Genomic DNA, 22,295 nt, shown 5'->3' on the forward strand with positions numbered 1-22,295 from the left:
ATACACAAAGACAATTTCAGACATAAAAAACATACATGCCTCTGACATAACTAAACACCCTCATTCCATGCTGGAGTCTAAGAGGGGGAGGTCTTTTATGCTGCTGACTAAGCATCAATACCAGCATAACGTTGTCATGGAAAAATGCAAAGCATTCATGCAAGTTAATAAAGTCAACTACTATTTCTATGACTTACCAGGAACATACTGCTTAGTCGACTGAAAAATAAAGCACAGTCTTTTGGGGGTGATACAATTAAATCTTATGTTACTCCAAAAATCACATTTTCTACGATAATGGCCCCCCATTTCCCTCCTCAAAGAGCAAAGCGTCTTTTAAAAAAATATATAACAATTGAGCTGTAGGGCAAACTGTGAATCTATACAGCAGAAGCAAAATTAGGCAGACCTCATATGAGCAGATATTGTCCAAAGGAGATCACTCCGATTAGTTATTCTGCTTTACTCACAGTTTTCTTCCTGTTGTTAAAAGAACTGTTGCTTCAGGGAAGTTGGTTGTTTTACATTTTAATTGTGAGATCCAATTATTTAAACTTGTGCCTTACAATGTTAATAGTAATAAGAGGCACTCACACATTTTTTTATTGAGTTTCAGTAGTGCAGAATCAGTAGTACATTTTATAACTCCAAATCCATTCCTGGAGTGGCAATGGCATGTGGTGTGATGTTAGAACAGACATCATTTAAGACAACACACTATTATCAAATTTTTAAAGAACTCCTCGCAAGCCCTTATAAAGTACACCTGTTTCATGGACTGAACGCTGTAAGTCACTCCTCTTGGAAAGGGGATATTATGAGCCAGGGGTTCAGAACTTCTTAAGAATAATATTCCAGGAATCAAAAGACTTCAGGAAGGAAAGGTGAGGGGGGGGGGGGTAGCGTCAAGGTTTTCTTTGGCAATTACTATCCCTTTCTCTTCTCCAACCTGTGCGAAGTCACAGCTTCCTTTTTCTTCTCAGGCTATAAAACATGCAGCAGCATAGCCAGCAAGAACTAAAGACGGAACCTGGTTAGGAAATGCTAGAATCTGAAGGAAGCGCCTAGGTTAGCTCTGAGGGCAAGATGATGGCCTTGGGCAGTGGTTGGCATTAGGTATAAAGATCTAGGCAAGTCTGGGTGTGGTTCTAGGGTGTGGACTATTTCCCCATCTGCCAAATGCTATACTCAGCTGAGTGTGTGTGGATATGTAACCAAACACAGGTCACAAAATGCATAGCTAATGTTCAGTAGAAACAAAAACATTTCAAGAAAATAGAAAATTTCCTTTGAGTATAATGCTTCATTGTATCAGCAGCTATTCAAGTCAGCTGTTCCTTTTTTTTTTTTTCTCTTTCATTCATTTATACATTTGTTATTGTAGACTTACAGACAGATGGAAACCAGCAAACCCGGAGTCCCCCGTTCATAATCTGGATCGCCTCCAGGCCTTCCCATCTCAAAGAAGTGCTTGCTTAGGCGCATCTGTCGGGGGAGTGAATGCTACCAAGCTATCAGGCAAACCTGCATGATCAGATCCCGGTGTCTTTGCTCCCCTTGCTTTTTCTGGATTTCTCATGATCTCAATCACATTTAGTGAATAATTATTTTATTATTTTTTAATAATTAAGGAGTTGCCACCTGAGTCCATTTTGTGTAGAAAAAGTTGCTGGGCTCTGCAGTGTGAACAGGAGGGAGGTTTAAGAGCTTCCTGGCATTCTTCCAAGATACAATAGCTCAGGGGGAGCCAGATTTACAGATAGAGCAAATAACAGAGTCTCACCATTCACTGTCCAAGGATGGATACCTGCTGTGCATGCCCTCAGCTCACAGTCAACCCTGTACTCAGGATTATGGCCAACATTTAATGGTTGTTTTTCCAACTCTCCCCTCCCTCCATGTCCTACAGCTGATCTTGGGTACCTGTCCTCATGATATGAACTTAAAAGTGAAGGAACAGCTTGAGAGAAAAGGAGAGGGGATGTTATGCAGGTGGGTACAATGGTGACAATATACCTCTCACAGGTGGATGGAAGGTTTCCTGAGAACAGAGTCAGGTTTGAGAAAGCAAAAATTCTCACCAGAAGCTCCTCTGGATCTCCCGATCCATTATTCAAGGCCACTCTGGGGATTCTCCCACTTCCCACCATAGCTGGGGCCCCTCCTATGGCTCTGACTTTCCAATCTCAAGCTGTCTTACCTGAAGAGTTTTGACTTTGCCCAGGATGTTGTCCTGTGACATTGCTTGAACTGTCTGCTCACTTTCTGCTCCCCCATCAGGGATAAAAATACTGTCATGGGAAAAGGCCCGGGTTCCCATAGAATAGTTGAAGGACCTGGAATGCAAATCATGTGCTTCGTTTTATTACGATGATAATATTTCTTTTGGCATTTCAATTTCCTGTTCCTCCTCATTTAGAGGACTCCACCCACAACCTGTCTTATTCAGAAAGCACTTCCAGCATTGTGTCCTGTTCTGCTAAGGGTCAGCCAAGTAGCTTGGGTAGACGAAAGGGTCTCACAGAAATAAGGGAGCATGTGTCCAACACAATATTTTAGAGCCACTCAGTGAGAGAACTCAAAAACAGCTATCTACTTGCAGAGGACCCAGGACAAAAGGCACTGCAGGAATTTTAACTGGAGGAGCCTATGTCCTGGTGAGCTGTCACTATCAGTTTTCCCCCAGTAAGTCCTATCAACCAGCACTTTTTAAGTAACGTGCAGATCTAGAAGTTAGAGGCAAGAGATTCCTTTTTTTGGATTACAATCAAACTGTTAGAAAGATACATACATCTAAAACTAAGACTTGACAAAGATTAGAACTGCTCGTGGGGACTACACGTATAGTCTCTAGGGCTAGACTCTTTACGAGAAAGGTGTCTTAGGGCAATTTTGATGAGCTTCATGGACTGTGAGCAGCTTATAAGTGGTAGGTATCCAACGATAAATGCTTTTCAGTTAAAGGGTTACACTTTGACAAGTCCAGACTTCCCAGGCAGAATCACACACTCTCTGTAAGGCAAGACACATACATTTCCATGATTCCAGGCCCATGGGCAGACTCCCCCTTTCCCTCCTCAGGAAGGGGTCCCACCTGGAGGTGTTATCAGTGACCAAGTGCCAGCACTGGGGGAAAGGTGCCTCCAGCTGGTGCTCTTAAACTAAATTACAGAAATGGAGCAGGCAGGGTCCTGACCAAATCTAGACTGAACTGGGAAGACTGGGTACCAAATCATATCTTCTAATTTGCCAGATTACAGGCAGCATGGTAAAAAGGCATATGAGGTTTAGAAACAGAAGACTTGGGTGTAAGCCTCCTGGCTGTGTGATCTTTGTCAAGAATAAGAACAAGAACAAGAACAAGAATAAAGAATGAGAATAAAAATAATAGCCAAGATCAGCCCTCACCTTTGTGAAAAACTGTGCCAAGAGCTTTGCTTTCATTATTTCAACACCAATCCCTTGTTATAGATGAAACTCAGGGGGTAAATCATCTTATCTAAAGTCATCCAAACAGAAGTAGTAGAGGAAATAAATTCAGAGCTACTGAGTACAGTCCTTCACCAGCCATCTAAGTGTCTTAAGGCAGTGGAAGGTCTCAGCATCTTCCCTCCCATGAGTGAAATGGGGTATGGGTGGGCCAGTGGGAGAGGAAGACAGGATGCAAATGACACGTGGGCTGGAATAGGGGAGGATTAGAGATGCTAAATAGCCAGAAGAATCGGTAAGCTTTCAGCCAAATAACACCACATACTGTAAAGCGGGAATCCACTCTATAAAATACGAGGCACTGTTTAGGATATGAATATGGAAAGAATTAAATAGATCATTATTTCCCTGTCTTCAGAGAGTCTGTGACCTGTGTTACAAAACGAACATCCAGGTTTACCTAAAGAAGCTACGAAATAAACTTTTCATTTAAAGAATCAAATCTTTTAATATTCTATCTAAATGTCTCTCTCAAAGCCAAAGCATAAGAGACTGTTAAAAACTGAGAACAAACTGAGGGTTGATGGGGGGTGGGAGGGAGGAGAGGGTGGGTGATGGGTATTGAGGAGGGCACCTTTTGGGATGAGCACTGGGTGTTGTATGGAAACCAATTTGTTAATAAATTTCATAAAAAAAAAAAATAAAAATAAATGTCTCTCTCAGATCCCTGGCTATGACCCAGGTGGGAGAAGAGGTAACTGACTTCATTTCTATTTACTGCATTTGCAGATGGCTTATATTTATATATGCATGCTTTCAGACACTCTTACAAAACATCTATACACAAGTCCATTTTATTTATTTTATTTTATTTTTTCAACGTTTTTTATTTATTTTTGGGACAGAGAGAGACAGAGCATGAACGGGGGAGGGGCAGAGAGAGAGGGAGACACAGAATCAGAAACAGGCTCCAGGCTCCGAGCCATCAGCCCAGAGTCTGATGCGGGGCTCGAACTCACGGACCGCGAGATTGTGACCTGGCTGAAGTCGGACGCTTAACCGACTGCGCCACCCAGGCGCCCCACAAGTCCATTTTGGAAGCTTCATAAATGTTTACTAATGAACAACAGTTGTGTGGCCAACATTACCTTGGTGTTAGGCCAAGTCCCATTCCAGTTTCTAAGTCAACCCTGACTGAATCATGAACTTCATCTCCTCGATCCCATTGTTTTTCCAAGTAGGCCGAGCAGTGACACTCCCCTACTTTTCTGTGTTGCCCCAAATGTTCCTTGTTGCCAACCATGCTTTAATGTCCACCCATTCCCCACTTCCAGATAATCATACTGAAAAATGGAAAATGAACAGTAACAACGGCAGTAGTAGTAATTACAGAAAGAGAGGTAGTCACAATGGTAATATTAATACTGGCTAAATTTTATCAAGGCCTTCTTGCTATGTCCCTTGCATGTGTGCTAACCTCTTTAGTAGAACATCTAAGTCCTTTTATTTATTTATTTATTTTGAGAGAGAGAGAGAGAGAGAGAGAGAAAGAATGAGCATGAGTGGGGGAGGGGGGGGGGGAGAGAGAGAGAGAGAGAGAGAGAGAGAGAGAGAGAGAGAGAGAGAATTCCAAGTAGGCTCTGCACTGTTAGCACAGAGCCTGACGCGGGGCTCAAACTCACAAACCATGAGATCATGACCTGAGCCAAAATCAAGAGTCGGACACTTAAACTACTGAGCCACCCAGGCACCCCTAAGTCCTTTTATTATGTAATATTTAAGCCTTATGTGGTGGGCACTATTATTAAGCCTATTTACAGATGAGGAAACTAAGGCTTGAAGATAGGGAGTGATTTGCTATAAATTAAGTGACTATGTATATCTGGATCTGTTTCTGGCCTCGTTTCCCTTGGTCTACTTATCTATTTTTATAGCAATAATCCCACACTGTCTTAATTACTATAGCTTTTTAATGAGTCTTGGAATCTAGTAGTTTAAGTTCTCTAGCTTTTTTTTTTCTCAAGATGGCTATTCCTATCTCTGCATTTCTACACAAATTTACACACACACACAGAGTCCAACACACTCCCAGAATTACTTTCATGACATCATTAGATCTACAGATAAATTTTGGGATAACTAACGTCTTTACAATATTTGATCTTTTAATCCCTGAACATCAGATACCCCTTTGTTTAGATCCCTTTTACTTTCTCTCAATAATGTTTTGTAGTTTTGTGTGTAGAAATCTTATACAAATTGATAGATTTATTCCTACATATTTGATGTTTCTGAATTGACTAGAAATGGTGTATATAGGTTAACATTTTTATTTTCTAATAGTTTACTGGTATAATATTAAAATATAATTAGTCTTTGTATATTGTTCTTAAAGCTAAATTTATTAATTATAATAATATGTTCTTAGCTAAATTTATTAATTATAATAATATGACTTGATTCTTTTGGGTTTTCTATGAATACAAGCAGGTTGCCTGTGACAAAAGGCAGTTTTATTTCATTATTACTTTTTAAAGTTTATTTATTTATTTTGAAGGAGTGAGCATGTGAGTGTGACCAGGGTAGAGTCAGAAAACCAGGGAGAGAGAGAATCCCAAACAGGCCCCACACTCAGCACAGAGCCCAACATGGGGCTCCATCCCATGACTATGAGACTATGACCCATGCAGAAACCAAGACTCAGATGCCCAACTGACTGAGCCACCCAGGTGGAAGGATTTTAAATCCATCCTTCTTTTTTTCCTTCCTTCTTTCTTTCCTTCCCTCTCTCCCTACCCCCCACCTTCCTTCCTCCCTGCCTTTCTTTTTTTTTTTTTGTCACAGTGAATTAGCTAGAACTTCACACAAAGTTGAACAGAAATCGTGATGGTGGACTTTGACATGTTCTCAAACTAAGCAAAAACGTATTCAATATTTTACCATTAAGTTATGCTGTTACCTATAAAATTTTTGTAGGTTATATTACTGCTTCTTTGAAAAGACAGGCAGTCTATCATCTTTTTTCTTTATTTTAAATTTATTTACATTCAAGTTAGTTAATATACAGTATAGTATTGGTTTCAGGAGTAGAACCCAGTGATTCATCACTTACATATAATACCCAGTGCTCATCTCAACAAGTGCCCTCCTTAATTCCCATCACCCATTTAACCCATCCCCCCCACCTACGTCTCCTCTAGAAACCCCAGTTTGTTCTCTGTATTTAAGAGTCTCTTATGGTTTGCTTCCCTCTCTGTTTTTATCTTATTTTTACTTCCCTTCCCCTATGTTTATCTATTGTGTTTTGTTAATTCAACATATGAGTGAAATCCTATGCTATTTGTCTTACTCTGCCTGACTTATTTCACTTAGTATAATACACTCTAGTTTCATTCACATTGTTGCAAATGGCAAGATTTCATTCTTTTTGATCGCTGAGTATCATTCCACTGTATATATATACCACATCATCTTTATCCATTCATCAGTCAATGGACATTTGGGCTCTTTCATAATTTGGCAATTGTTGATAATGTGGCTATAGACATTGGGGTGCATGTGCCCTTTGAAATCAGCATTTTTGTATCATTTGTATAAAAACCTAGTGGTGCAACTGCTGGGTTGTAAGGTAGTTGAAGACAGTAAGGTACTGGCACAAAAACAGACACATGGATCAATGGAACAGAACAGAGAACCCAGAAATGGGCCCACAAATGTATGGCCAACTAATCTTCAACAAAGCAGGAAAGAGTATCCAATGGAAAAAAGTCTCTTTAGCAAATGGTGCTGAGAAAACTAGACAGCGACATGCAGAAGAATGAAGCTGGACCACTTTCTCACACCATACAAAAAATAAATTCAAAATGGATGAAAGACCTAAATGTGAAACAGGAAACCATCAAAATCCTAGAGGAGAAAACAGGCAACAACCTCTTTGGCCTCAGCTGCAGCAGCTTCTTACTAGACAGGTCTCTGGATGCAAGGGAAACAAAAGCAAAAATGAACTATTGGGACCTCATCAAGATAAAAAGCTTCTGCACTGCAAGGCAATGGATGGAATGGGAGAATATATTTGCAAATGACATATCAGATAAAGGGTTAGTATCCAAAATCTATAAAGAACTTATCAAACTCAACACCCCAAAAACCAAATAATCCAGTGAAGAAATGGGCAGAAGACATGAATAGACACTTGTCCAAAGAAGACACCCAGATGGCTAACAGACACACAAATGGGCAGAAGACATGAATAGACACTTGTCCAAAGAAGACACCCAGATGGCTAACAGATGTTCAACATCACTCATCATCAGAGAAAGACAAATCAAAGCCACAAAGAGATGCCACTTATCAGAATGGCTAAAACTGACAACTCAGGCAACAACAGATGTTGGTGAGGATGTGGAGAGACGGAACACTTTTGCCCTGTTGATGGGAATGCAAACTGGTACAGCCACTCTGGAAAACAGTATGGAGGTTCCTCAAAAAATATCATCTTTTATTTATAGCTGATACTAAGGTTTTTCCCTTTGCCTTGGTTGTAGCAGTTTTACTCTGCTGTGGGCAGGTATGGATTTCCTCTACTTTATCCAGCTGGGGATATATAGTAATTTCTTAAACCTGTTGCTTGGTGTCTTTCATCACTTTTGGAAAATTCTAAGTCACTATTCCTTCAAATATTGCTTCTACTCCCTTTATCCTTTATTTCCCCACCCCCTGATTTCTCTAACGTTAGAATGCTTCCCTATAAGCCATATGCCCTTATGCTATTTTCTGTACCTGTCATTCTTTTTACTCAATATGATTCAGTCTGGATTTTTCTACAGTACTTGCCTTCAGGTCATTAATTCTCTCTCTGTGTCAAATCTGTTAAAATTACCTATTGAGTGCTTAATTTCAGTAGCATTTTTCATATCTAGATTTCCATTTGATTCTTTTTAATGGATTCTAGTTGTCTGGTAAAATTCTCTATCTTGTCAATTATTCAACTGAATATATTAATCACAATCATTTAAGTATCTCTATCTGAATCTTCAATATCTTTATCACCTGTGGGTCTACTTCTATTATTTTGTTTTTCTCATGGTCTGATTCTCAGCTGCTTGGTAATTTTTTGATTGAATTCTATATATCATGAATGAAACATTGTAGAGGCTGGGTTCTCTCTTTCCAGAGAGGTTTCACCCACTCCTTCAGCCATTGGCAGAGGAGCAGACCACCTGAATCCAATCAGGGACTGAGCAGATCATGGCTAGTAAGCAACCTTTGTAAGGCTCAGACTACTTCTGCTTTTCCCCACTTCTAGGGTATAGGCCTCCTGTTGTCCCAACTGACAGCCTGGATTGTTTCCTAAGGTCCCCCTCCTTGCTAGTCCCTAAATCCCTATTTTCATCTTTCCAACACCACAGAATGTCTGCCTTACCTTTCAGCCTCTATTTCTGTTCAGCTTTATCAACAAATTTGTCAAAAGGAAAACTATTGCCAAGATTTAGATTCATTCTTCTGAGTTTCTCTTCCCTTGAGCATTTCAGTCCCTTAAGTCCTGGCTATCTTGGCAGCCTCTAACTCCAATTTTTGTATTCCAGGCTCCAGAAGATTGCCTACAGCTCTGTTGCCTTCTCTTCCTCTTGCCAGTCACCCTCCAGCTTCTTGGTCTCTTGCTCTCTCCCAACAGTCAATGCTCACAGGAGAGAAGCAACATGCAGAAAGTTGGGCTCATCTCAGTGGGCTTCCATTCTCTCCAGGAACTCATTGTTCAAGTCTGGTGCACTAGAAGCAATATGATGTCTTCAAACAGATGTCTTTGTTTTAATATTCTATCTGTATTTCTTGTTGTTCTTGGTGGGAGTTCTGATTTGCTACAAGCTACTTCATCCCAGCCAGAAGTAGAAATGATTAAATAACTTTTTGATATTAAATTTCTACATTTGTCAGAACCTACTTATTTATATGGCCTTTACTCTTGAGGGGATTACTTTTCAAAGTGACCAAAAATATTTCTACCTTTTTCTTCTTATATATGGTTTTTGTCCTATTGTAAAGCTCTGAGAAGAAACAGTGGAGGAGAATGGTACCTGGCTTATTTAGTTACATGGATGAACACTCTCTTCTAAATATTTCTGTTTACATAATTCAAATCAACATTAAATCCTTAGTAATCTGTATAATTTAAAATCTTTGGTAAACATGGTTACCAGTTCTAGCTCCAAACAACTCTACAATATAGATTATTTCCTTTTGTCTGAAGGGGAAGCTGAGACAAAGAGTAGGTAAAAACCCTGCCCAAAGTTCCAGAATTTGAGGCAGGGCTGGAATTCAAACTGAATACACCACGTGTGGAGATCTCAGCTTGAAACTATGTTCTTATGAACAAAGAGCTTGGTAGAATCATTGTCCTTAACAGCTGGGAAATAGGAATTACATGATTGGGAGGTAGTGGGGCAATTTAATACAAATTGTACCTTAGCAGAGTTCATCTGGACTTCTTTATTCTTGACATTTAAAGATCTTTCACAATTGATTGCAAAGCAGGCCAGTCCTCCCCCTTTCTTTTATTATGAGTGAGCCTAGAGGCAGGGGCCTCAAAGCTGCAACTTTCCTTCAGGCTTTATGTTCTCAAATGGAAAAAAAGGGGCTTCCTGTGTGGGAACCTTCTCTTCAGATGTTGAGAACACAGAGCAGCCTCTTGATCATGAGAAGAGATGTATAAAGACCTCTAAAATCCCCCAGATTTTTAACTTCTAACTGAAGGATTGTCAATACATTAAACAGTCATTTAAATTTAAACAAGATCTGAAGTCAAATGCAAAGCACATGTACTAAAAGCAAACTCTAGTAGGAGAGGAAGAGACACCCACTTGGGAAATTCATAACAACACTGGTCCCTGAGGAACAGTCTTCATTAGTTCAGGGAAGAATCATAGCCACACCTTAGAAGGGTTGGAAAAATGGTCCCTTTGGACTTGGAGGTCCAGGCAGCAGAAGTTCCTGGGCCCTATGGACAAAAAGCATGGCTGAGATGTCATAACTCTCATTTCTGTATCTGTCCTGGCTTTGTTGCTGTTGTCACTGATGTAATTGTTATTGGTGAAGAGGTTCAGATTTCAAACATCTAATCAGAGGCATCCAGTCAGCCCATAGACATTAGCTTTTGGTCTTTCCCTTCAACTTCAACTCCTATGTTACCTTTTCAAAGGCACAGATGATAGAATGACCTGCTCTACTCTTCGGGTTTTAACAACCACTTTAAAAAACTGTCTACGTGTCTCCAATACTACATACTCTTCTCTCTCTATGTCTCTAGCCACATGGTGGAGCTGGCTACCTGGCTGTCCCACTGTCTACAAACTCAACATCATCAGTGAAACCAAAGTCATCAGTGTTTCCCACAAAACCTACATCTTTCCTATTTCTTTGTTACTGTCATCCCTCAGGCTCTGTGATGTATGATATTACGAGAGGTCAGGTCCAGGTTAGGGGAGAGCTATAGGGCACTGGACATTAATAAATAACATCATCTGTCCTTTCAGTTCAGAATTCCTTCAAAAACAATGTGGAAATCAAGGGGTAGGACTAAAGACCCCAAGCTGCAAGACCCAGTCCAAGCCTGCACTCCATTCTGCCTGCCCACGCTCCTCTCCTGCTGTGCTCGGAGGCACAGGCCGCTGCTCCCCACATCTCCAGTGCATCTCTACAAGGAAGCTAGCAGCTGGAGGGGGAGCTGCTAGTCTGGGGCACCGTCCACTGTGACAGATGGCAGTCCTCATACAGCCAACAGTCCAGGCTCAAAGGGCCTTCTGTGATGACGGAGTCCATGACAACAGGAGCTGAGGTCCCAGAAGGCGAGAGAGAGAGAGACTTGATCAAGACAGAACCGAAACCAGAACTCAGGCTCCTGAGTCACAGCTGACAGAGCTTTCCATTTTAACTCTCCATGTTTGTAGATATTTGGATTTCTTTGGGAACAAAGACACTATGTGAATAGCTGCCAGCCCACGGTAAGAATGTAGTGTTAAGAGACTCTCAGTTCACCCACGACTGCAAATCTTATATAAAAGAAGGTGAGCCAGTTTTACTGCTTAAATACCAACTCTGTCAACACCAAATGAGATCCCAGCATCCGTGATTTTTTTTTGTATTTACATAATATTGACTGAGATTTTTTTTGTTATAGTAAAATATACTTAAAATCTATTATTTTAGCCAGTTTTAAATGTATGGTTCAGTGGCATTAAGTACATTCACAAGAACCCATCTAGAACTTCTCGTCATCCCAAACTGAAACTCTATACCCATTCAACAATAACTATCCATCTCCCCCCTTCCCCTAGCCCCTGATAACCATTATCCTCCTTTCTATGTCTACGAATTTGACTATTCCAGGTACCTCCTATAAGTGGAATCATACAACATTTGTCCTTTTGTGTCTGGCTTATTTCACTTAGCATAGTATCTTCAAGGTTTATCCATGTAGCATGTGTCAGAATTTCATTTTTTTTTTTTTTAGAATTTCATCATTGTTGAAGGTTGAATAATATTCTACTATATCTGAATATATCACATTTTGTTTACCCATTCATCTGTGGATAAACATTTTGTTTCAACTTTTTGGCCAATGTGACTTAATGCTGCTATGATCAGTGGTATTAATCAAGATTTTTAAAAAAAGTTTATTTATTTTGAGAGAGCGATAGTGTGAGTGGGGGAAGGGCAGAGAGAGAGAGGGAGAGAGAGAATCCCAAGCAGGCTCCTCACTGTCAGCGCAGAGCTCAGCATGGAGCTCAGACTCACCAAACTGTGAGATCATGATCTGAGCCAAAATCAAGAGATGGACACTCAATCAACTGAGCTACCAAGGCACCCCTTAAGATTTTAAAAAATGTATGAATACCGTATCATGACTCATAACTATGTGTAGACATGGCTGAAAGATAAGTAGGTATGCCCTATGTCCTCATTTCACACTGAAGATTTGACATTTACATCACTTTCATATCCCCTACCCAAATGAAAGTCACTCTCTGTAAAGATTAGTATAGACTTTACAGGACAAAAAAAAGGGGAAAAAAAGGAGGAAGAGAAGAGGGAGGAAGAAGAGAGAACTTCTTGATATTTGCCTAAAATCATGGGAAATTTGGAGGTGAAATGCTTGAAAAGCTAATAGTGGTATCTGAGTCACAGAGCAACAGTCCCTAGGGTTCAGCCCAGGAGGTTGAAACACCATGAACAGGACTATTGACTGAAGACCAGAGGATTCTAATAGGTTGAGTCAATTCTACAAGAAGGTGTGATTATTAGCACTGAGACAAACTTGGAGTGGCTTAGGGGGTCTTGTTCTATCCACATCTTATTATATTTAAAGACCTTTGATCTAAGTCATTATGGATTTGGAAGGAGAGGAAGAAAATACTGCTGTTCCTCCCCAACTCCACCTCTTTCTCTTTCATTTACCCAGAGTCAGCTGTACTGACTGTCATAATTCTACCTAGAAGCTCTAAAGGGCATTGAAGATGAAATAATATAGTACTCTTGGGTGCACTTGGCAGCACACTGACCAAAATGTAGGGCTGTTTTGAAGGGCCCATTTCTGTGCTTGAAGTTGTAAAAGATATCAGAAAACTCAGCTGAGGTCTGAATGCATTATAACCCCACTCTGCTGTAATACACAGAATTGGGTTATTATGCTAGTAACCATGCCAAAAACAATATAAAGTTCACACACTTAACCTCTGCCCAGGAGAAGCTTTATTTTTATTATTTTTAATTTTAAAACTACTTGAGATTCTAAAATCACTGCAAATGTGGTATGAAGAACTTTTGTTTTCCTGGACCTCTGGAGGCAAGTGTCTGGCACGGTGCTCTCATCCCCAACCCAGGTGGACAATGGAGGCTCAAAGGCTTTGTTCTTGGACATGTAAGAAGACGTGTGCGGGAGACCTCAGAAGCAAGTGGAAGAACCGCTAAGGGCAGTTTAAGGGCCAATGAGTGTCTAATTGTCACCGTTACCCTGGTTTGACCTCCAGCCTGTTGTAATACGATTGACATCTATAAATGGTCTCCAACTGAAGTCCTCTGCAATTCCACTTCCTCTCAAACCCTGCACTAACTTTAAAGTAGTTAATTTGCCAGCTCAGAAACTTCCAGTGGTTCTCTTTTGCTAAAATCTTATGAGATGAAGCTGCTACGTTACTGGCCCACAAAGCTCTGCATGACAGGGCTCCAAACTTCTCTGGCTCTATGATGGAGGGCATGTAGTGGAGGGAGTTTGTGCTCAGACTCCATGTGTGAGTCTGCCTACCACTGAAACCCGGTTCTACCCCTTACCAGCTGTGTGGCCTTCGGCAAGTCACTAAATCTCTACGTGTCTCAGTTTCCCTATCTGTAAATGGGGATGATAACAGGACCACCCTCACGAAGCTACTGTTAGGATTAAATGAGTTATAGTATGTAAAGCACTGAGAACAGTGTAAGCATTTACATAAGTGTTACCCATTACTATCAAATGTTACCCTACTTCCAGCATCCTGTAAGACAAACCACTTGGTTCCCCAAATACCCTCTCTGGGCTCTATCATTGCATAGGCTCTTCCTCTCCATGGACTGCCCAATGCCAATCTCTTGTTTCAGGCCCTACTCATCCTTCAAGGTCCAGCTCAAATCTTATCAATTCCCCCCCCTCCCCCATACACACAGCCTCTCTTGCTTCCTGGAAAAAAGGCCTGTGCACACATCTCTTACTGTTTTATATTATGGTTCCTATAATCATGCCTTAAATAAGAGAGAAAATAAAAGTGCTGTGCATATTATAAAGTGCTACACAAATATGATTCCAGCACTAATGGGATCATTTTATCTCCACTACAGTACTTGGAGCTGCATGAGGGCAGGGATCACATCTGTTACCTTTGTTTCTCCCACAGTGCTTCATACAATATAATATGTGAGTAAAGTTTTTCAATGGAAGAGTGAATGACTAATACTGTAGAATAGTTAATCAGATGGGTTTTCCGTGGAAAGGTCACTGAGGGAATGGAGAGCCTGAGGCAAATGTGTTGATGGGGGGGGTGGGGGGGTGGAAATATTTTCAGACCATGCGCATTTTTCAGGTATGGCAGGCCTGTGCCGGAGGCCATTGTGGGAGACTCTGAGAAGCCAGCTGGTGGGCAAGTCAGGAGGATGTTCAGCATCTTTAAAGGCTTCTTCTGGGGACTTCTTTTTAATTCAAACCAGGGAAGTGTTCCAGGCTTTGCTTCCTACCTTCTGTGTCACACCCTCCCCCCCACCCCCCTACCTAGTTTTCCTGGTTTCATCCTGTGTCTTCACACAGAAATTAACCTTGTCATGCTCAACCAAAAGAAAATGTACTTAGAAGAACAGTGGGGGATCAAAGAACAAAGGAAACTGGGACCAAAGCTTGGAAAAAGACAGGAGTTAGAACTGTAGCGGTCTGGGCATCAGGAACCACAGCGGCTGCCATGCCACAGGAAGAGCTTGGTTACGGGCTGCCACCATAGTTGTGTCTCTTCCATCCTTGAGCACCTGCCAAGTCCAAGCCCAGGAGAGAAAATCCAACTGGCTGTGGGGGGGTGGGGGGGGGTCACATGCTCATACCAGGCTGCAGTTGGGGGAAAGTGGAGGATCTGGCCCTTTTGGCTTCTGTCATAGAGGCAGATACTGTGTCCTATTAGAGGTATACACAGAGAGGCAAACTTGATAACTTGGGGAAAAAAATAGGCAAAAACTGTTGGGAAGGGAAACTAAATGCTGACAGTTAAGTACCAAAAACAACCACCACACCGTATTTCTCATTCTGTATCTTGATTCTCCTTTCCAACCTAGCCCACCTGGATGGATTACTTTTCTGAAAAGCACTATGGTGTTTTGATTCTGCTTCTCTTGCAAGAGGCTGACTTTTCTTTCTTGGTGACGTGTGCTGTGCCTGAGAGCCAAGGATGCCATTCCCCATGCTACTGGGATGCCCAAGCCCAGGTCCAGGGCCCTGTGCCCATGCTTATTGGCAGAAGCAGTAGAGATCAGACAGAGGATACATGACAGGACTGTGGCCTGGAACTCAGAGCACCAGAAGCAGAGTCACAGTAGAAAGAGAAGGTGAGAAGGAAAGCAAAACAAAGTTAGCCCTGTAGTCATGCCATTCCATCCCTCACCCATATGCACTTAGTGCTGAGGATCCTGAACAGGAGTCAGGAAGGGTCACCTCCATTTTAAGTTCTGTTGACTGGAACTACTATCTGTAGCAGGGTCTGGTGTGGAAAGAACAAAAAAAAGTGAGAGAGAGTATCATGGAGGAGGCGTTTCTGGGAAAGCTCTTCTCATTCACAAAACATGACAGAAGACAGGGAAGGTCCCCTTTCTGTCTCCTGCCTTTGTTGCCTGCATATAACAGGTAACACCTGACAGCCATTTGGGGGCTATGAAGGGACAAACCTGGGGACAAGGGACTACTCCCTGAGGAAGAGCAAAAAAAGAATCAGACCAGTTCTTGATGCCTTTGCTGAGTTACTTCATTAATGGACTTTGAAACTTGACAAGTCCTCCAGACTTTCAGGTACATCAGGTACTATATTTCATTACTGTTGAAGATACTAGTTGTGTTAGAAATAATCCTAACCTGATACAGCCTTCTAGCCACTACTCTACACACCAGGCACATTCTAAGATGCCACTGACATCATCTAACCTTGGAGTATGAGCCCACAGAGGGAAATTCTCCCCACACATAAAAGGAGAGGGCTTTCTGCAGCTGCACAGTTAACACATGTCTTGGGCCAGCCCTCCTATTCCTATCCTTTGTCTTTTTTGGACAAGCATCATGTAATTTGGGACCACAGATATTGGGTAATTACCATAGTAATGATTAGGGATTCACTTCAGGAATAAGGAAATATAATTATAGTCTCATTGCAGCTTGTTTCCATGACAACAGGGGCATTTGCAATTGATCAGCAGTTTTCTTCTAAACAGATCCGTGAGTCTCATTCAAATGAAATGCTAAAGAGCAATTAAGTATCCTCATCGAACAAACTAGAGTTGCTAGAAGAGACTGGAGTCAATATATTTTGTGTGGCATCATGGAAGCTCATCCCAGACTTCGGTATTCTATGAAAATATATGGTACCCAATAGGCTATGGAGCCTAATTATTACAACAGGAACAGAACAGTTCAAAAAAATTCAAGGAAGAGGAGGGAATTTGGGGATCTTAAATGCACGCACTCTTAGAACTAGAAATCAAAGATCACTTACTCCAGTCCGTAAGCTTAGTCCTGTGTCTCCATCACATAGGATGAGCAATTGTCTAACCTGCCGGGAGAATTCTGCAAGGACTCCACGAGTTTGCATGCTGTCTGTTCCACTCCTCAGTTGCTCCACCTGGACAAAGATCTTTTCATAAACCTCTCTACTCATCATCTGAATCAATGAGTTTTGGTCTATGCTCTGGAAATAGAAAACTAGTATCCACATCCTCTTTATATCAGTAATAACATTACCCTGCATTTGTAAAGTGCTATTTTATAGCAGGTAGTGTAATGTCACATGCATTTTTTTGGTCCTCATAATAAGTGGGGAAAGAGCGTGGAGACAGCATATCCATTTAACAGATGAAGGGCCTGGCTTGGGTCAGATCACACAGCTCACGAGTGAAAGCAGCTGCATGCACATGAGACTCTGGCTCCTGATCTGTTGCTCTCCCACACAGTGTATCATCAACCTTCATCCCCTCTAAACTTACTCAGTCCAGCTCCATTAGTTTTCCCGCTTTGTCCCTAAATTTCATTGAGTGGTTTTGTATATCTTTTCTAGTCCCAATTCAATCAGCACATCGCAGGTTCGTATGGGTAGAGGATAAATGATCAAGTAGTCTAAGTCTTTTCTGACTTGACCTTCTGAAAAGCAGCAAGGCCAAGTGATCCAAGGTACAACATGGGTAATCAGGGAGCCTGAACTCCACTGTCATTTCACTGGTGACATGTCTCACTATGCTGTCACCATGTACAGTGACACTCTGTACCATGGTGGGAAACTGAAGGATGAATCAGCTAAACGTTGACTTGTACAGTGGGAAGAGTTGGTATGGCAAAAAAGAGCAGTATTTGTACATTTAGTAAATGAATAATGTGAATGCCTGCTATGGCCCAGGCACAATTCTAAAGCCTGGAAATACAATGGGTACCCTACAGGCCTACCTTTGTGGGAGGGTAAAGGAAACTGAGAACAATGGCAGGGAGGCCTGATCTAGGCTAAGGGGGTCAGAGTAGGCTTATTCCCTGAGGAAGGCACATTTGTGCAGAAAAGTGAAGGATAAAGAGGAATTAGCGTGCTTGTAAGAGTGCCTGCTTACACCCTCAAGCAAGTGGAGATAGGGTGGGGTTGTTCAAGAGGAAAGGATTACCACATGCAAAATCAGCTGACTGGAATTCTAATCACATCTCTAACATGAACAGCACTGTACTGTGATCTCTTTAAGCCTCAGTGTCCCCATTTCTAAAGTGAAGGTATTGGATCAGGACTAAAAAATTACCTTAGATTTTAACACCGGTGTGCGTGCGTGTGTGTGTGTGTGTGTGTGTGTGTGTGTGTGTGTCTACTGAATAAGGGTATCATGTAAGTAGAGAGTGGATTGATATCTCCTTTTGTATGTATGTGTGAGCAGGGCTGCATGGGGTCAACCATAGGCATTTTTTTCTTCTCTTTATAGTCCAGAGGTCTTTTTTTAAAAAACATCTATCATGCCATGAATTCATACAAACAGATTCTAGCAGCTCAGGCTCCTCTCCACTGGCTCTAACAAAGTGTGCTTCTCTGGGTGGAGCAGGCTGGCACCTGAATCCAAGTATCTTTCTCTTTCACTTCCTTTTTCTGATCATTTTCCCCTCACATGTTTCTAGGAGCTATCTTGGTTCTTAGAGTGCTTAATATGCTCAACATACATACATGAATTCTCCTGGCAAGAATATTGTGCAACAGGACCAACAGCATTCTGGGTAATATTATAGACCCTTCCAGTCTTGTCATAGTAACATCTGTGGGGCATTTCCTTTTGATAGTGCCCAATTCCCTTGATGTCTATAATAACACTTTTCTTATAGATTCACATGTATGTGGCCAAATAACAACTCTATGTTTCCTACAAGGCACAGGCAACTATTTTTAAACAGGCAGTCTCAGACATAACCTGTATTTTTTCCCTCATGTCCTCTCTCCCTTCAAGCTGAACACCTCCCTCAATGAAGGGGCTCAACACCCTCAAGCAAATGTGTGCAGCTGCTTCTCCTTCCAAGCCAGCCTGCTCTAGCCTGCAGTGATGTCCTACTTCATAATTATCCCTTTCTGTTCCGCTCCAAATTTCTACCTCCTATTTTAGGGATTTAGGAGAGGAGAATAAGCCCTGAATCTCTCCTGCCTATACAAACTTATCACCTCAGCCAGGTAGGACTTCAACAATGCCACATTCACTACTTTAAAAAAATACATTTACTGAGATATAATTCATATACCCTAAAATTTCATTCATTCAAAGGGTACATTTCAATGATTTTTAGTATATTCTAAGAATTGGGCTACTATCATCACCACCTAAGTTTAGTTTTTATCATCCCAAAAAGAAACCCCATGCTCATTAACAGTCACCCGCCACCCTACCCCATGCCTGGCAATCACAAATCTTTCTGTCTCAATGAATTTGCCTATTTGAGACATTCAGATAAATATAATCATACACTAGGTGGTATTTTCTAACTTCCTTCTTTCACTTAGCATAGTGTTTTCAAAGTTTATCCATGTCATACCATGTATCAGTATTTCAAATATTCCATTGCATGGATATATAACACATTGTATTTATCCATCCTTTTTTTTCAAAGTAGGCTCCACACCCAACATGGTACTTGAACTCACAACCCCAAGATCAAAAGTCACGTACTCTACTGACTAAGCCAGACAGGCACCCCTATCCATTCATTTTTTGATGGACTTTTGGACTGTTTCAACATTTTGACTACTATGAATAATGCTGTTATGAACATTTGTGTACAGGTTTTTGTGCAGACATGTGTTTTCATTTGTCTTGGGTTATATACCTGGGATTAGAACTGCTGGGTCATATGGTAACTCTATGATTAACATTTTGATGAACCATCAAACTATGGCTATACCATTTTACATTACCATCAACTCTGTATTAGGGTCTAAATTTCTCTACATTCTCACCAACACATGTTATTGTCTTTATTTATTTATTTATTTATTTATTTATTTATTTATTTATTTATTTTTTATAGCCTTCCTAATGGTTGTGAAGTTCTATGTTATTGTGGTTTTGATTTGCATTTCCCTGATAACTAATGATGTTAAGCAAGTATGTTTTCATAATGAACCTTATAATATTTTCTTTGGAGACATGTCTATTCAAATAATTTATCCATTAAAAATTTTTTTGGTCATCTTATTACTGAGTTATAAGAGTTCTTTACCTATTCTGAATATAACTCCCTTATCAGATGTATGGTTTGCAAATGTTTTCTTCCATTCTGTGAATTGTCTTTTCATTTTCTTCATGGTATTGTTTGTAATGCAAAAGTTAATTTTGATGAAGTCCAATTTACCAATTTTTTCTTTTGTCACCTGTGCTTTTGGCACCTAAGAAATTATTATCTAACCATGAAGGTATATTCCTTTGTTTTTATCTAAGAATTTGACAGTTTAAAAATTTTTTTTTTTCAACGTTTATTTATTTTTGGGACAGAGAGAGACAGAGCATGAACGGGGGAGGGGCAGAGAGAGAGGGAGACACAGAATCAGAAACAGGCTCCAGGCTCCGAGCCATCAGCCCAGAGCCCGATGCGGGGCTCGAACTCACGGACCGCGAGATCGTGACCTGGCTGAAGTCGGACGCTTAACCGACTGCGCCACCCAGGCGCCCCAGAATTTGACAGTTTTTAAAAAATTTTTATTTATTTTTTTAATGTTTATTCATCTTCGAGAGAGACAGACAGACAGAGCATGAGTGGGGCAGGAGCAGAGAGAGAGAGGGAGACACAGAATCCGAAGCAGGCTCCAGGTTCTGAGCTGTCAGTACAGAGCCCAACGCGGGGCTTGAACCCACGAACCGTGAGATCATGACCTGAGTCGAAGTCGGAAGCTCAACCGACTGAGCCACCCAGGCGCCCCAAGTATTTTACAGTTTTAACTTTAACATTTAGGTCTGTAATCCATTCTGGATTGGCTTGTGAATGGTATAAGAAAGGAGTCCAGGGTGACTGGGTGGCATCTGACTTCAGCTCAGGTCATGATCTTGCAATTAGTGGGTTCGAGCCCTGCATCGGGCTCTGTGCCCACAGCTCGGAGCCTGGAGCCTGCTTCAGATTCTGTGTCTCACTCTCTCTCTGCCCCTCCCCCACTCACTCTCTGTCTCTCAAAAATGAATAAACATTTAAAAAAAAAAAAAAAAAGAAAGGAGTCCAAATTCATTCTTTGGCATATTGTTATTCAACTGTCCCAGCACCATTTGTAGAAAAAGACTATTCTTTACCCATTGAATTGCTTGGCACACATAGTGACAATCAGTTGACTACAAATGTGAGGGTTTATATTTGTACTCTCATTTAAATTCCATTAATCTACATCTATCCTTATGCCAGTACCACACTATTTAGGTTACTGTAGCTTTGTAGTAAATTTTTTTTGAATTTTTAAATTTATTTAAATCTAAGTTAGTTAACATATAGTGCAATAATGATTTCAGGAGTAGAATTTAGTGATTCATCATTTACATATAACACCCAGTGCTCATCCCAACAAGTGCCCTCCTTCATGCCCATCATCCATTTAGCCCATCCTCCACCCACCTCCCCTCCAGCAACCTCAGTTTGTTCTCTGTATTAAAGAATCTCTTATGGTTTGTCTCCCTCTATGTTTTTATCTTATTTTTTCTTCCCTTCCCCTATGTTCATCTGTTGCGTTTCTTAAATTCCACATGAGTGAAATCATGTGATATTTGTCTTTCTCTGACTTATCCTGCTTATTAGCATAACACACTCTAGTTCCATCCATGTTGTTGCAAGTGGCAAAGTTTCATTCTTTTCGATCGCCAAGTAATATTCCATTGTGTGTATACACACACACACACACACACACACACACACACACACACCCCATATCTTCTTTATCCGCTCATCAGTCAATGGATATTTGGCGCACTTTATAGTAAGTTTTAAACTCGAGAAATGTGAGCCCTCCAAGACTATTTTGCTTATTCTGGGTCCCTTGCATTCCCATATGAATTTTAGGACCTGCTTGCCAATTTCTGCAAGAAAAAAGTCAGCTGGGAATTTGACAGGAATTGTACTGAACCTGTAGATCAATTCGGGGGCTATTGCCATCTTAACAATACTAAGTTTTCCAACCAATGAATGGTGATACCTTTCCATCTATTTAGATCTTTTTAAATTCTTTCAATGGTATGTTATCCTTTTTTCAGTGTACAAGTCTTTTGTTTATTTTTTATTTTATTTTTAATGTTTATTTATTCTTGAGAGAAAGAGAGAGAGAATGAGGGAGGGTAGGGCGGGGGGGGTGCAGGGAGAGACAGAGGATCCAAAGCGGGCTCTGCACTGTCAGCACAGAGCCTGGTGCAGGGATCGAACTCACGAACCGTGAGATCATGACCTGAGCTGAAGTCAGACATTTGACCAACTGAGCCACCCAGGTGTCCCTATTTATTTATTTATTTATTTATGTATTTATTTATTTTATTTTATTTTTTAAGTTTATTTCCTTTATAGTAATCTCTACATCCAGTGTGGGGTTCAAACTCATAACCCTGAGATCAAGAATTGCATGCTTTTCTGA

General features: G+C 40.9%; 1 protein-coding gene across 4 annotated transcripts in view; it reads right to left on the reverse strand.

Moving 5' to 3' along the window:
• The window catches only part of CRACD (capping protein inhibiting regulator of actin dynamics), a 280,272-nt gene that overhangs the window by 32,882 nt on the left and 225,095 nt on the right, over nucleotides 1–22,295 (reverse strand). For 2 of the 4 annotated variants that reach the window (XM_043604461.1, XM_043604469.1), the window contains one exon: nucleotides 2,201–2,336. The exons of 1 other annotated variant lie outside the window; for it this stretch is intronic. In XM_043604461.1, the coding sequence (XP_043460396.1) occupies nucleotides 2,201–2,320 (120 nt within the window). In that variant the 5' untranslated portion in view covers nucleotides 2,321–2,336. Of the gene's footprint in view, nucleotides 1–197; nucleotides 220–2,200; nucleotides 2,337–22,295 lie in introns of those variants that run through there. One more of the 4 variants, XM_043604476.1, reaches the window with a different exon arrangement.

Source organism: Prionailurus bengalensis, chromosome B1, assembly GCF_016509475.1.
Source record: "Prionailurus bengalensis isolate Pbe53 chromosome B1, Fcat_Pben_1.1_paternal_pri, whole genome shotgun sequence".
Lineage (NCBI taxonomy): Eukaryota > Metazoa > Chordata > Mammalia > Carnivora > Felidae > Prionailurus > Prionailurus bengalensis.